A 14,701-nucleotide genomic window follows, 5' to 3' on the forward strand; every position below is an offset into this window, starting at 1 on the left:
TGAAAAAGAGGGTGTGAATAAATTATAATGCCGTGCATTACGATCCCAGTGACGTGATGCGTGTCTGTGAGTCACCAGCACATGACGGAGGGGAGCCAATTAAAAAAGAGGGTGTGAATCAAAGACACATATGGGCATGACGTACCAGCAAGCGATTGGAAGCTGGAAGCATGTGACCCAAAGCGAGCCTTCAAAGGCTGGACCCCGCCCCCAACACTCACACCTGCATCATCCCCTGAAGACGCTGTGTAACAGCGAAACATGTCGGGATGCAGGGCGTGTGAGAGTTAGTGTTTTTTAGGCAGTGATATGCGGAAAAGCTCTACTAACAGTGACAATAAAGAAAACGCCATAGTAGCAGCGAACTATAGAGCTTAGACCGGAATAGATGTAGTTAGTATAGGAGGCAGTGGCTACTAGAAGCGCATAGGAGATGGAGATAGATTGATATGAAGTGAGAGGAGGAACGTACATAGGAGATAGAGAGTGACTGATAAAAAGTGAGAGGAGGAACGTCTCAATAAAGAAAAATAATAGGTGTTACCACTAGTGGAATAGCATGATACATGTCCCTATATCTAAGGGAACAGTAACAGCCAATAGATCGTGACGCTCCTCTAATGTATCGTCCCAATAGCGAGGGTAATAGATAATATCCCCCCACCCTCCCTCCTCCTTGTCCCCCTCTCCCCTTTCCCACTCCCCCTTCCCCTGTTCAAAATAGTTGCCACACATGAATAGGAAGGAAGAAAGAGCCATCTACTAAGAAGGTCGCAGTAAATGATATGCACCAATATAAGAATATATATCACCAAGAGTAAAGAATTCAGAGATATTCCGCATCACTGATAGTTTTAAACATGTCTGTAACATAGTAACAATATAAATATTTGAATAAAAGGATCGTATTTATTAAAATAATGAAATAAAAGTGAAGTTTTAAAAGAAAAAACAGTACTGGATCCAAAAACGTAAATAGGTCCCTAGGGACCACCAGTTAGCAAATGTAAAGTCTAAAACGTTGACAAGTACTGTGAGGTCAAAAGCTTTAAAAATTTGCGGATGAAAAATAAAACCCCATTTGGACTATTAACCACTGAAGTCTGAGAGTCTACTGTTGCAGCAACATGCCACGATTACTCTACCCTTTCCACATCTACACTGTACTCCTGCAGGGAGAATTTTTCTAGACTTTTACATAATGAGCCACTCTTTCTTCTGACAATTAGCAGTTGTGCATGTATAGATACAGGAAAGCATTCTGCCCCCATTAACGTATAATTTTTGGATACCTGTTCCCAACAAGCCACTTTTTCTTCTGACAAGTAACAGTTGTGCGTGTTATATGGGAAGGCATTCTGCCCCCATTAAGGTGTAATTTCTCATAACACCGTAGTTGTATTTAATCATTATCTGCCCCCAATACATTTTTTTAAATAATTTTTGGAAGCTTTTTATTATGAAAAGGCATAACTTATGTGATGGTGCAGTGTTTTTAAATAAGCTGTTAAACCATCAACCATGCGTATACCCATAGCTATGTATGTCAGTCAGTCATTCAGACATGATTTACTATTGATGTCATTGAATTCAAGAGCTTAGGGAGGCGGGGGGTAGAAAAAAAATACAAAAATTCATTAAATAATTTAAATTTTTTCCTAGGAGATTAGATGGAGCCATATGACAATTTTCAGGGCAATTGGAGCAATTTTGGATTGGGTAGAATAGATTTAGGTCCAAATCAAACTTTTTGAAAATGTCGCCAGACCTGAATCAAACCGAATCACAAAAGGTTCACTTATCTCTGCATTAATTATGTAAAAACTTACAATTCCTTGTCCTTTAGTGGAATAGCCTCGTATATATTTTGGTAATGGCAAAGCAGGTGCTGTATTATGCTTTTTTGACCATACTGGAGCAAAGTATCCCATACCTGCAAAAAATACAATCAATAAAAAATTTTTATGAATGATTACTTTCATGAGGGTTGGACTGATTCTCAATCCTATTATCAAATATTTAGAAAAGGCTCCACCAGCAAACTACTGGAGCTCAGCCTTTCAGTTACCAGCTGAAAAGAAGGAATAAATCAATAGTAATATAGGCTGGCTCACAGTATTTTTGCATAAAATTTATTGATACACTGGATCAAAACAAACTGACTTAGTGTCAGTATCAGCATACATACATAAGTAAATGTGTAAAATAGGTATATAAGTGCGGAGCTCACGCACAAACCTAAATAACTGGAGTACTCCTAAGAATAAGACCTAAGTGCTAGAGTTAGGCTGCAAGGGGTATTCAATTGGACCGCTCAAATGTCCATGACTTTAAATGCCAATTTGCCGGATAGTTGGAACCAGAAAGGTTCAAGAGTGTCCTTGTTGTAATTTCCCGCAAGGGAGACTCTGTGTTCAAGTGTCGTCTGACAAATAGTAACCGCACTTCCTCCGATCTGCCGTGCTCCACTTACTTGTTACTTGCGGAGCAAACCTTCAGACCCGCTCGCTCAGCGTCCCACGTGTCCAGCCAGGTAGTCGATCGCTGGTTTGTGACGCAGGCGCCTAGAGCCGTCAGGCCAACGAAAGCTGGTAAAGCTGAGCTGAGCTGGTGATTGCCTGAACCTGTCAGACCAGCGGGAGTGGACACAGCAGAGTTTACCTTGTGTTTGCGGCAATATTGGATATATCAACACAGTTTCAGTCCACTTAGTAGATCTTTGGTAGATTAAATCTTTTGCAGCGGTGTAGAACGTCTTCTAATACTTAAAAAAAGGATTGAAGAAAAATGGTTGGAGAAAAATCCTCTTGCGTTTTTATGAAAAACCGCACCGGTAGCCTGGTCTTTATACACACTACACTCGTTTCGGAAACAAGTTCCTTCCTCAGTAGATAATTATAGAATGCTGAATACAGACACAGGTCATGACTTTAAATACCCTTTTTGGGTTTAATATAAAATATGGGTCGGATTGCGGACTGGGCTAGCTGCACAGCCGCAATCTTCACCCTTAATAACATAAACAGTAATTAACCGCAAATGTATTACAACATATATCTTACTATCACATTATATTTATACATGTGCAGGATACATGCTAAAAATAAAAATAAAAACTGTTAAAATTAAATTGTAACAGATGCTGGAATGACTGGGTTGTGGCATTAGGAAAATTTGATAGAAAATATGGGTCGGATTACGGACTGGGCTGGCCACACAGTCTCAATCTTTGCCCCATATTACATAGATAATCAGTAAACTCCAGTACATTGCTGCATACATTTTGCAATGGTACATTACATAAATACATATTTAAAATAGATACTCACAGTATAAAAAATGTGATTAAAAATAAAAATAAAATAAAATAAAAATTGAAATAGTAATAATTATATTATATCACATGCTGGGATGTCTGGAATATGGCATTGGGGGGGAGAAGGGAAGGGATGCAGGAGGGGTCAATGCGCTGAAAAACAGCCCGGCATTGACTCCCAGTGTAAACCAACCCATCTCACCTAGAGGAACCCAAAAATTTCAATCTCCGAGTTGAGACCCTGAGGCATCAAGAACCCAAGCTCAAATATTTTCTTGGACTCCTGTCTAGACATTTTGGCCACAAAATCACTTCCTCTCCAGTCTTGTTTGACCGATTTCGGCTATTCTGGTCTTAAATACCCTTTTTGTACGGCCGATGTACTGCTTTGGGCATGGGCACTGAATAATGTAAATTACTGCTCTACTATTGCATGACAGGATTTCTTTGATTTCCCATTTAAAATTATTGGACGTTGATATTATCTGTTTGATGTTTCTATCAAAGTGTGTCTGTCTACAATTTTGACAGCACCCACACCTGTAGAAACCTTTTAGATTAGCCCATGGGGTTATCAGTGATTTAGTTTGATGTTTTCTTATAGTGGGAGCCACTTGTAGTCCCAAATCGGGAGCCCGAGTATAAACTATTGGTGGATGTACCGGGAGTATAGGACCCAAGAGTTTATCATCCTTCAATAAGTGCCAGTGGTTATGGACAATACTGCTCACCATCTTGTAATCTTTGTTATATGGTAGGATTATTTTAGCTGTAATGTCTGGTTCTTGTATGGTAGTAGATACTTCTTTGGGTTTGAAGAATAGGGCTCTATCAAGTTGTCTTACCCTTTGTATTGAGTTCTCCAGTAACTTATTAGGGTACTCTTTTAGTAGGAACTGTGTTTTCATATTCAGTGCCTCTGCCTCAAACTGCTCATCTGCCGTACAATTTCTTCTTAAACGCCCAAATTGGCTATAAGGGACATTCAAGAACCACCTCGGAAGGTGACAGCTTGTATTCAGAATGAAGCTGTTTTTGGCCACATCTTTTTGATAAGTGCTACAGGCAAAAGTTTCCTCTTTCTTTTCAATATGCAGATCCCAAAAAATCACTGTATGTGGATCAATATTGGCTGTAAATTTCAAATTTAGCCTATTAGTATTGATATTGTTTATAAACTCTAACAGTGATGAATGGGATCCCTTCCAAATGATCCTCAATCCTTTAGTGAGCCAAGGCCCTGACACAATATATCAGGTCTCCAAAGGTACAATAAAACCTCATTGGTGTCATTCACAAAAAACCTATTAGACCTTATGGATATAATGCACAACCTATGATAACAGATTGCAATTAAACATGGACACATGTTCTGTATAGGTGGAGGATGTACCCTCAGAATTAATTGCTCTGATGGGCCCAAGAATCCTGACTCCATATACAAATAAAGCACAGAATTCTAGTATACACAAAAAAGATGTACAAATTATATCTGCGTTATCACTAATATTCATCAGCATGTTACCTCTGACATTACTGCGCTCAGATCACATGACAAATCCTTGTATTCAATCTCAGTGGCCAGATAAAAAGCATGTAAAGCCAGGCAGCCATTTGTCTTCAGTACTCGAACTGACTCATTGAGAAACTTGTCTATTGTAAACCAATGTGCAGCAAGTCCGGCATGCACCAGGTCCACAGAATCATTCTTCACAGGTATCTTCTCCGCTGAAGCCACCCTATAGACAGAAGAGAGATTCTCAGGGTGACTGAGGCCATCTAATCCTCTCATTATATTACTAGAACTAGTAATTCCAGCGCAGTACTCACATGTATGACACATTATTTGCGGATGTACTTTGTTTAGCCACATTTATTTGGGATTCACTAATGTCTATTCCCAGGACCTTCTCAAAGTGAGGAGCTAGAGGTAAAGTGTAGCGTCCAGTCCCACAGCCAACATCCACCAGCATTTCAAGGGGCTGCTCATTTGTCTGTAGAGAAGGGAAGAGGATATTTTGTAAAGCTGAAATTTTTTCTAAACACATTGCTTCAGTTTTACTAATCAGGTGTAGTCAAAAAATGCAACAGATTAATCACATTTGTTGATGCGGGATGATTAATCCCGCTCACCTTTCAACTATCTAGGCTGAGTTTATCCCATCCATTATCTTACCTCATGCCACAATTTAGCAAAAAGCACATTTCAAGTAAATACTGTATGCAAAACTAGTGATATCAGTTTTTGCCCCTGCCTGTCCTACAATCCTCCTCGTCAGTGTTTGCTTTCCTGGGTGCAGCAGTGACGTCCTGTACACCCAGTATCACCACTGCAGCCAATTACTGCTTCAGCACTCGTGTGTAGTACTCTGCTGAGGCAGTGATTGGTTGTCCTTTGACATAGTGTGTTCTGTATGGGACATCACTGCTGCAGCCAAGAAGATGACTTCATCGGTGTAGGACCAGAGCACAATGTTGGATTAGGCAGGGAAGAAAAATGGTGAGTATCAATTCTTCCTTCTATTACTTTATCACATTTACTATTGAAAAAGTTTTAATTGAATGCAGACAATCCCTTTAATATATGTGGTGCCCAGCAGGTAAGCCATTTTTTTTTTTACAAATGTTGGTGCATAAATCTCCCACATTATGTTTATTATAATGACAGCAGTAAATGGTACATACAATTGTCATTTGGTTTGTGTCTGTACACTTCCATACATTGTCTTTTCATTTGAGAACATTAGGGCACATTTGTAAAGAAATGTCTGTTTACACAAATGAGCATCATTAATCCCGTCAAGCCATTTTTCATCCTCCTGAATCCTGACCCTGGCTATTTCTTGCAAATCTGACATGTGTCACTTTATGTGGTAATAACTTTGGAATGCTTTTACTTATCCAAGCGATTGAGATTTTTTTTGTAACACATTGTATTTCATGTTTGTACTTAATGTTTTATCTTTATTAAATACCAAAATTATAGAAAATTTGGAAAAAATTACCAGTTTTCAATATTTGAGTTTCTCTGCTTTTGAGACTGATACTGCAGTAAGCCCTGGAGGAGCTGGTGTGGAGGATGGGAGTAGAAGTGTCCCTGATGAAGTATAAGGCCTCATTCACACATGTGAAAGTCCGTGAAAACCCGGCCTGTCGTCCTGCTGAGTGCACGGCGTTATTGGTTGCTATGACGCTGTGCGCTTCGCGCCGCCGCCGTTGTACAGTAAAACACTAGCATAAATCATACGAGTGTATTACTGTACAGCGGTGGCACGAAGCGCATGGCGTCATAGCAACCAATGACGCTGTGCGCTCGTATACTCAGCAGGACGGCAGGATGGGTTTTGACGGACCGTGGTCGGTGAAAATCCACGTATATGTGTGAATGATGCCTAACGCTGTACTCCCTCAGGCCATTGCTCCCTGAGTATTGGTGATGTGGAAATGTAGTATTAAAGAACTAGGCCAGAATTAAACGTAACAAAGTCTTTATACTAAGTGCAACATAGAACTTCAAATGCATTCTGTGGCAGCAGACTAAATGCAAATCTTCTCTTGCACCAGCAAAGATTACAGAGGAAGGTTGGATGGTGGCAGTTTAGCACTTAGGTTGTACAGACTTAGTATTGTTTTAGGTGGTGGGTGTCCTGGCTGTAATCCCTCACCTTGCAGCACTGTCTTTAATGCTGGTCATAGCAGTTCACTCTGCTGTCTAATATTTCAAGACTTTCCTTGAGGAAGATGAATGATTGATCTCTTGGGAGAATTAAGAGCAGGAGCCCTGACTTGAGCTTCATCTCCACTCCGTCTCTGGACAGAAACTCCCCCCTCCTGGCAGAAAGCAGTACCAGCCCACCCCTACCAAGAGGGGAGGAACAGGGTGGTTAGCCCTGTTCCCTGTTAACCCTTTGCCATCCATATCCTGCTGTAGCATACAGTCATAACAATAAAACAATACAAAATACATAATGCAAATTTTATACAAATTGTAGTACCCCCAAGGTCTGAGGAGCTACAATACTCCATAAAATAATAACTTAACATTCACTGTATTTATACTTTATGTTGGCATCATTTTGTAAATGTAATTTTATTTTTTTAGGATGTTAGATGGAAGGCTCAACATTTTAGAAGCAATTTAAAAAAAATTCCAGAAAATGTCCTAAACCGAATTTTTAAAGGACGATCTCAGGTATGAAGTCATTTTGTGGGGCTTACGACATAGAAACCACCCATAAATGACATTTTAGAGACTACACCCCTAACATTATTCAAAACTGATTTTGCTAACTTTATTAGCCCTTTAGGTGTTCCACAGGAATTAAAAGGAAAATAAGGGTGAAATTTCAAAATGTTCTCCATTTTAATTCATTTTCTAGTAACACTGTGTTAGCCAAATAAACCTCAATATTGATTAATCATATGTTTTTGGAGGGAAGATTTCATTGGAATATTTTTCAGGCACCATGTCACATTTGAAGACACCCTGAGGTACCCAAAAAGTGAACCTATTTTGGAAACTGCACCCCACACAGATTTTGTAAAGGTGTGTAGTGAGTAGGGACAAGCGAACCCGAACTGAAAGATTCAGATTCGTACCAAACATCGAGGGTTCGGGCACTTGAAACCGAATTTTGTCACTGAAGTCTGTGTTCAGATGCTGAATAAAGTTTGTTGAAAGGCTACAGTACAGCCAATCTAAAAGCTTTTTAGCTGTGGGTACTTCAAAGCCATCACAGTCATGCCTAGTATTGGCATGACTGTGAATGGCCCGCGCAGCAAGTGACACAGCCTGTATAACTGCCAATTCACGTGTGGCACCGCCATTCTGCTCTAAATAGTGTAGGAGACAGGACACAGCTCGAGTGAGGCACAGTATTAGGCAAAAAGGCTCTGGGTACAGTCGGCAATAAGGCTCTGGGTGCAGTCGGGAATAAGGCTGTGAAGGGGCAGTCTGCAAAACCGCTTTGTAGGGAGAGTGTGCAATAATGCTCTGGTTACAGTCTGCAAAATGCTGTGTCACAGCCACTATCTCTGGCTGTGACCTTCTGTCATTGCTTGTTCGGCACTCCTCACTGAAGTTCTGTTTCTGTGTATTTGTGGTTCTTTATGGGTTAACTCCCCTGTGTTCATATCAGGAGTTAATCCTCTGTCTGCTCCATGGGTGTGGTCTCTCTGCTGCACCCATGGAACCTGTATATAAGGCTGAGGTTTCCTCAGTTCTGTGTCAGCTCTCTTGGTGTGTGTAGTCTTGTCCTGTCCTGCTCCTGGTTTGTGCTTTCTCTCCCATGCTGCTGACCTATGGGATCTGTGTCTGTCTGTCTGTGCTCTGTGAGTTTCCCTACTTGTTCATTTGCGTCTTTTTCCCTGTCTTTCTGTTCTGCCAGTTATGTTTTAGTTACTTTGTGTTTATTCTGATGTCTGTGTTCAGCAAGCTTTTGCAGCAGAGTGGCATGACAAGGCCATGCAGTTTAATACTGGTGGAGCAAGTCCTTCTCTGCTCATTGCCACTCCTGCTCCCTTGCATGAACTCCTGCTTGTGTTATTTGCTCTGTTTTGTATTCATATGTCTGTGTTCAGCAAGCCTTTGCAGCATAGTGGCATGACAAGGCCATGCAGTTTACTTCTGGTGGAGCAAGTCCTTCTCTGCTCATTGCCACTCCTGCTCCCTTGCATGAACTCCTGCTTGTGTTATTATTTGCCCTGTTTTGTATTTGCCTGTCTGTTATGTTTGCCTATGTGCCGTCGGTACCTTCTGGTACCTGTTGTCCATTCGCTCCTGCTGTCACTGTCTAGGTCACGCTCCAGAGTGGACCCTGGCAACTTTCTGCGGCTAAGTCTAACCCTACCATCTAGGGCTCTAGTGAAAACCAGGAGTTGCTTAGTTACGCCCCTCTGGAGTATTACTAGACAGTGGCGCAGTGGGGATTTTCTCCCACTGTGCTGACGGTACATAGAGCTCTTGTTTTGTCTGTGCTGCCTTCCCTGTTTTGTTTGTGCAATAAACTCTTATGTGTCTGTACCTGATTTCTGTTTGTTTATTGCATGACGACGCGGTGGTCTCTCCTGGGACCTCCAACTCGTGACATGCTGTGTGTGCAGTCTGCAATAAGGCTCTGCACCTGTGAAACAAATACTATTGTTCATCTTTATGTTAATTCTGTGTGTGACCTATAGACATTTTTTGGGGTGAGATACACCTCATTTGCACCTGTGACACAGAAATACAATTGTTCATCTGTCTGTCAATATTGTTGGTGACAAATAAGGAATGCGACCATGGTCGTGGTGCTGCTGGTATTGGTGGAGCTCCTGCTGCAGGGAGATGATGTGGCTGATCTGTGCCAGCTACACGCTCAAATGAAACACCTTCCTCTGGTGCACGCGTCATTTTGTAGGCCCAAGTACCGCTGTACGAATGGTGAGGAGAGAACAAGTAGAGGCGGTATTAGATTGGATGGATGAGAGTGCCTCCAGTTCTTTCACATTGTCTTCCAGCTAGTCCACTGCTGTAAGTGCACAGTTGGCACCGGCGGCTCACGGACATCAGTCTTCCACCTCAACCCCTTGCACATCAGCCAAGCAGTCTGAGCCCCAAGTCATGCAGCAGTCACTTGTGCTTTTTGATGACTCTGCTGGTGGGGGTTCCATAGGCCATCCATCTAGCCCGGCCCCAGAAGTGGAAGAGATTGAGTGCATTGTTGCCCAACCACTTATGTTTGAGGATGAGGATATGGGAGGACCACTGCAGCACGTCTTGGATGATGACGAAACACAGGTGCCAAATGCGGTACGCCAGACCTGCAGGGTAATGCGATCGTGAGGTCACGGTCAATGGCAAGCGAGGGTCACTCACAGTTATATATGGACACCCTGGGCAGGCATACAGCAGTGAAGGAGAGGCTGGCACAAAAGTCCTCTGGGGCACGCTCGGTATTTAGGGACCAGGCCTGGTGTTGGATGAGGTGCCCTGGATGTTGCAGGTGTTTTATGTGCCTGGGGCAAGGTCCCTTTAAGGTTCGTGACGCCAGTGCCAAGTAACGGTGGCACACCGTTTGCTGATAGCAGGAATAACTGAGGAACCACGTGATGATAAAACAGAACTTGAATTTTACTTGATCTTAAGTAGTCATCATACATGGACATAGATGGAAGCGCAGTTCCGTTGAAGACAGTTGGTTTCGGTACAAAAATGCAGGCAATATATAGCAAGGTGATCTCAGAGGGTTAAATACAGGACTTGCAGTACAGGCGGCTTGCACTCTATTCCTGACTGATCCTGGAACATGGAAACTATTCCCCAAGGCCCAATGCCTTAGCTCTGGCGTATATCCTTGGGTCTGTAATTATCAAGTACCTCCTCTGCTGTCTTTAGTACCTCTTGCTTTCCCAGACTTGCCTCTGCCTCTCTCAGTTTCCTCAGGCTGGTTAACCGTGGTGTTCCTGCTTCTGCATATATGGACTCAGGAGGGGAACCTTCTCCTTGGATCTGGAACCCGGTTACAGGGACTGCAACACCCTCTCCTAGTCCGCAAGCTCCGGGCCTGCTCTGCTTTCACAGGCTCTTGGCCTGGACTTAACTCAGACATAGTCTGATCTCCAGCACAGTCTAAATTCCCTTTGCCTCTCCCTGACTGGGCCTTATATAACCTAGGGCTCCCTAGCTCCCTCTAGTGACTCAGAGCTGGAATGACACCCCTAGCTGGCCTGCACACGCACATTTCACAGTAACAGGGAAGTACATAGCATTACATTACATTATATTTTATGAAGATGACTTACACCAACCTCCCCATAAATAAGGGGAAAACGACAGCACACAAGTGACCCTTCTGTAGTGACGGGCATTACAGCTCCCGTACACTACACAAATGCTGCGGATTTCTGCAGTGTGCAGACCAGCAAGGGGAGGGGAGTGGGTGAAAGATGATGTGGAGGAAGCGGTGCTGGTCACGCAGCACCAGCAACACAGCAAAAGAGGGAGTAGGGTGCAAAAGCACAGTGGCTGGCCCCTAGCCAGTATGCCTGCTACTGCCCACCACGCCAAGGGACTGAGCACACCAAAGCCAGCTCTAAGGAGTTCCCTGGCACAGCATTTCTTCAGGCAGTGTGCTGATAACAAGACAAGGGTGGTTAGCACTCTGTGAAGTCAGAGCCTGAAGCCAGAGCCTAAAGCAAGGCATAAATGTTCTAAACCTAAGCACCACCTGCATGACCAGGCATCTAAATGCAAGGCACGAGCTGCAGTGGAGTAAACACCTGAAAAACCACAAAAGATCTAAGGCTCCTCCTGCTCCCTTTTTTGCTGCAGTCTGGGCTTCTTCATCCCCCTCTCTCGAGTAACAGGGCCTCCTGGCTCCCTGCAAAGAGAGGATGTGACAGCACACCAGCAGTGTCACCGAGCATCTCCACATTGTCCCATGAAAGCGTTCAGCTGTCCATCCCCCAAAGGGTTCATACACATGAACATATTTTCTTTCTGTGTCCGTTTTTTTGCGGACCGTATGCAGAACATTTTATTTCAATGGGTCCACAAAAAAAAAAAGGAAGCTACTCTGTGTGCATTCTGTGTCCTATTATTGTCTGCATTATTGACAAGGATAGTACTGTTCTATTAGGGGTCAGCTGTTCATTTCCACAAAATACTGAATAAATACGGATGTCATCTGTATTTTTTGCGGATCCGTATTTTGCGGGCCGCAAAATACTACGGTTGTGTGCATGAGCCCAAACACTGTGTTTGTGTTTTGACTAATGGAGCACCAAGTCATGACCGATCAGGTTTTAATCCTGGGACTCCATGCACTTACCAGCATAGGGATGGTTGACCAGTTGTGGACTTAGGGCTTGCTCTGCAAGGGTTAACAGCCACACAAAACTCAATATTTATTGCCCTGATTCTGTAGTTTACAGAAACACCCCATATGTGGTCGTAAACTGCTGTATGGGCACACGGCAGGGCACAGAAGGAAAGGAACGCCATATTGTTTTTGGAGGGCAGATTTCACTGGGATTTCACTTTTTTATTTTATTTTCTGTGGCGTTCACCCTGCGGGGAAAGTAACATGACCCTTTCATTGATCAGGTTGTTACAAACACGGTGATATCAAACATGTGTAGTATATCTTATTTTTTAAATGTTTAATCAATTATTAATGTGCAGCTATAAGAAGAAATTATTATTTTTTTTTTTACTTGTTTCCCCTTTTTTTTAACATTATTTTTAACCCAGACCCACTTTAGCTGCCATGTCACATTTGAAGACCCCCTGATGCACCCCTAGAGTAGAAACTCCAAAAAAAGACCCCATTTTGGAAACTACAGTATAAGGTGGCAGTTTTGTTTGTACTATTTTAGGGTACATATGATTTTTGGTTACTCTATATTACACTTTTTGTGAGGCAAGGTAACAAAAAATAGCTGTTTTGGGCCTGTTTTTATTTTTTGTTATGTACTGTGTTTATTTGACAGGTTAGATCATGTGGTATTTTTATAGAGCAGGTTGTTATGGACGCGACTATACCAAATATGACTACTTTTTTGGTTGTTTGATTCAGTTTTACATAATAAAGCATTTTTGAAAAAAATGATTTTTTTGTGTCTCCATATTCTGAAAGCCATAGTTTTTTTTTTGGCGACTGTCTTATGTAGGGGATCTTTTTTTGGTATGAAATAAGGCTTTGATTGATACTATTTTGGAGTGCATATGACTTTTTGATCACTTAGTATTACACTTTTTGTGATGTAAGGTGACAAAAAATAGCTTTTTTTTCACGGTGTTTACCTGAGGGGTTAGTTCATGTGATATTGTTATACAGCAGTTTCTTACGGACGCGGCAATACCCAATATGTATGCCTTTTTATTTTTATTTTACTTTAACACAATAACAGCATTTTAGAAAAAAATTATTCATGTTTTTGTGTCTCCATTTTCTGAAAGCCTAATTTTTTTCATTTTCTGGGCGATTGTCTCACATAGGGGCTCATTTTTTTCAGGAAGAGGTTACGGTTTGATTGGTACCATTTCAGGGTACATACAACTTTTTTGATCACTTTTATACCTTTTTTGGGGAAGTGAGGTGGGAAAAAAAATTCAATTCCATCATAGTTTATCTTTTTTTTTTTTTTCTGTGGCGTTCACCGTGCGGGGAAAGTAACATAACCCTTTCATAGATCAGGTTGTTACGAACACGGTGATTTTAAACATGTGTAGTAATTTTATTTTTTAAATGTTTAATCAATTATTAATTTACTTTTTTCCCACTTTTTTTAACATTACTTTTAACCCAGACCCACTTGGTTCTTGCAGATCCAGTGGGTCTGATGCCTCTATAATACACTGCAGTATGCTATATACCGTAGTGTACTGCAGTGTATTGTGACTTTACACAGCTTGATCAGCCTCCTGCCTTTAGCAGGAGGCTGATCAGGCTTAGCTATACCATGGCAAGCCGGTTGCCTGTGAAGGCGTCCGGTTGCTATGGTAACCATCGGGACTGCCAGCACCAATGTCAGTCGTTTCAAGCACTATGTGCTGACAATCTGCTAACTGCTCTGGCCATCTTGAAAATGGGGGAGGAGGGGCAGGGGATCGCGCCCGGCCATCCTGAAATTAGGGGGGTAGATCAGGAGCTGCAGGGGGGGGGGGGTTAATTATTTTTTATATATATATATATATATATATATATATTTATATATACACACACACACATATATGACAGCCAGCATTAGAATCCTCCGATTGCCTAGTCTGTACAGACTAGCCAATCAGAGCGATCGCTGGCCCGGGACCGCCCTCATTGGTCCCGGGCGGTTTAGCTGACTTCCCTGGCTGTGTGTAACAGCCGGGGTCTCAGCGCTGTCACCATGTCTGCAGACATGTCAGTGATGTAGCGTGGGGGGGGGGGGGGGCGGGGGGCAGGCGCCAGACTGCAGGGGGCCGCTGGCTGGCCACTGGAGCAAAAAACACTGACTTAATGTTTTCGCTCCGCTATGCTGCACTGCGCAGAGCGAGCGAGGAGCGGTAAACTGTCAGCTGAAGGAGCGCACACCCTGATGAATCACCAGGGCGCGCACGGCAGTACGCACTGATATAGGCTCCGCCAGGGCCGGACTGGCCTGTCGGGATACCGGGAAATTTCCCGCTGGGCCGGCAGGCCTGAGTGCCGCAAGGCCGCGGCCCTGGTGACAAGTGGGGGCGGCCGGCGGCAGGGCACAGCAGCAGGAGATGAGCGCTTCCATTGTGGAAGCGCTCATCTCCATAGTCATCTATATCGCCGTCCTCAGGACGGCGATACAGATGTCTATGCTGCGGCAGGGGAGGGAGAGGTGTGTCCCCTCCTGTTCCTCCGATAGGATACCGGCCTAGTGCTGGCAGCCTATCAG

The 14,701-nt window shown here is 42.9% G+C and overlaps 1 protein-coding gene across 1 annotated transcript in view; it reads right to left on the bottom strand.

Annotated features, from left to right (window-relative positions):
• The window catches only part of LOC121008537 (putative methyltransferase DDB_G0268948), a 145,939-nt gene that overhangs the window by 108,168 nt on the left and 23,070 nt on the right, over window positions 1-14,701 (bottom strand). Inside the window, exons 2-4 of the mRNA XM_040441154.1 lie at window positions 5,147-5,310; window positions 4,842-5,055; window positions 1,830-1,933 (exon numbers count right to left, since the gene is read on the bottom strand). Coding sequence (XP_040297088.1) covers window positions 1,830-1,933; window positions 4,842-5,055; window positions 5,147-5,310 — 482 coding nt within the window. The remainder of the gene's footprint in view (window positions 1-1,829; window positions 1,934-4,841; window positions 5,056-5,146; window positions 5,311-14,701) is intronic.

The sequence above is a fragment of the Bufo bufo genome, chromosome 7 (genome assembly GCF_905171765.1).
Source record: "Bufo bufo chromosome 7, aBufBuf1.1, whole genome shotgun sequence".
NCBI classification, from domain to species: Eukaryota; Metazoa; Chordata; class Amphibia; order Anura; family Bufonidae; genus Bufo; species Bufo bufo.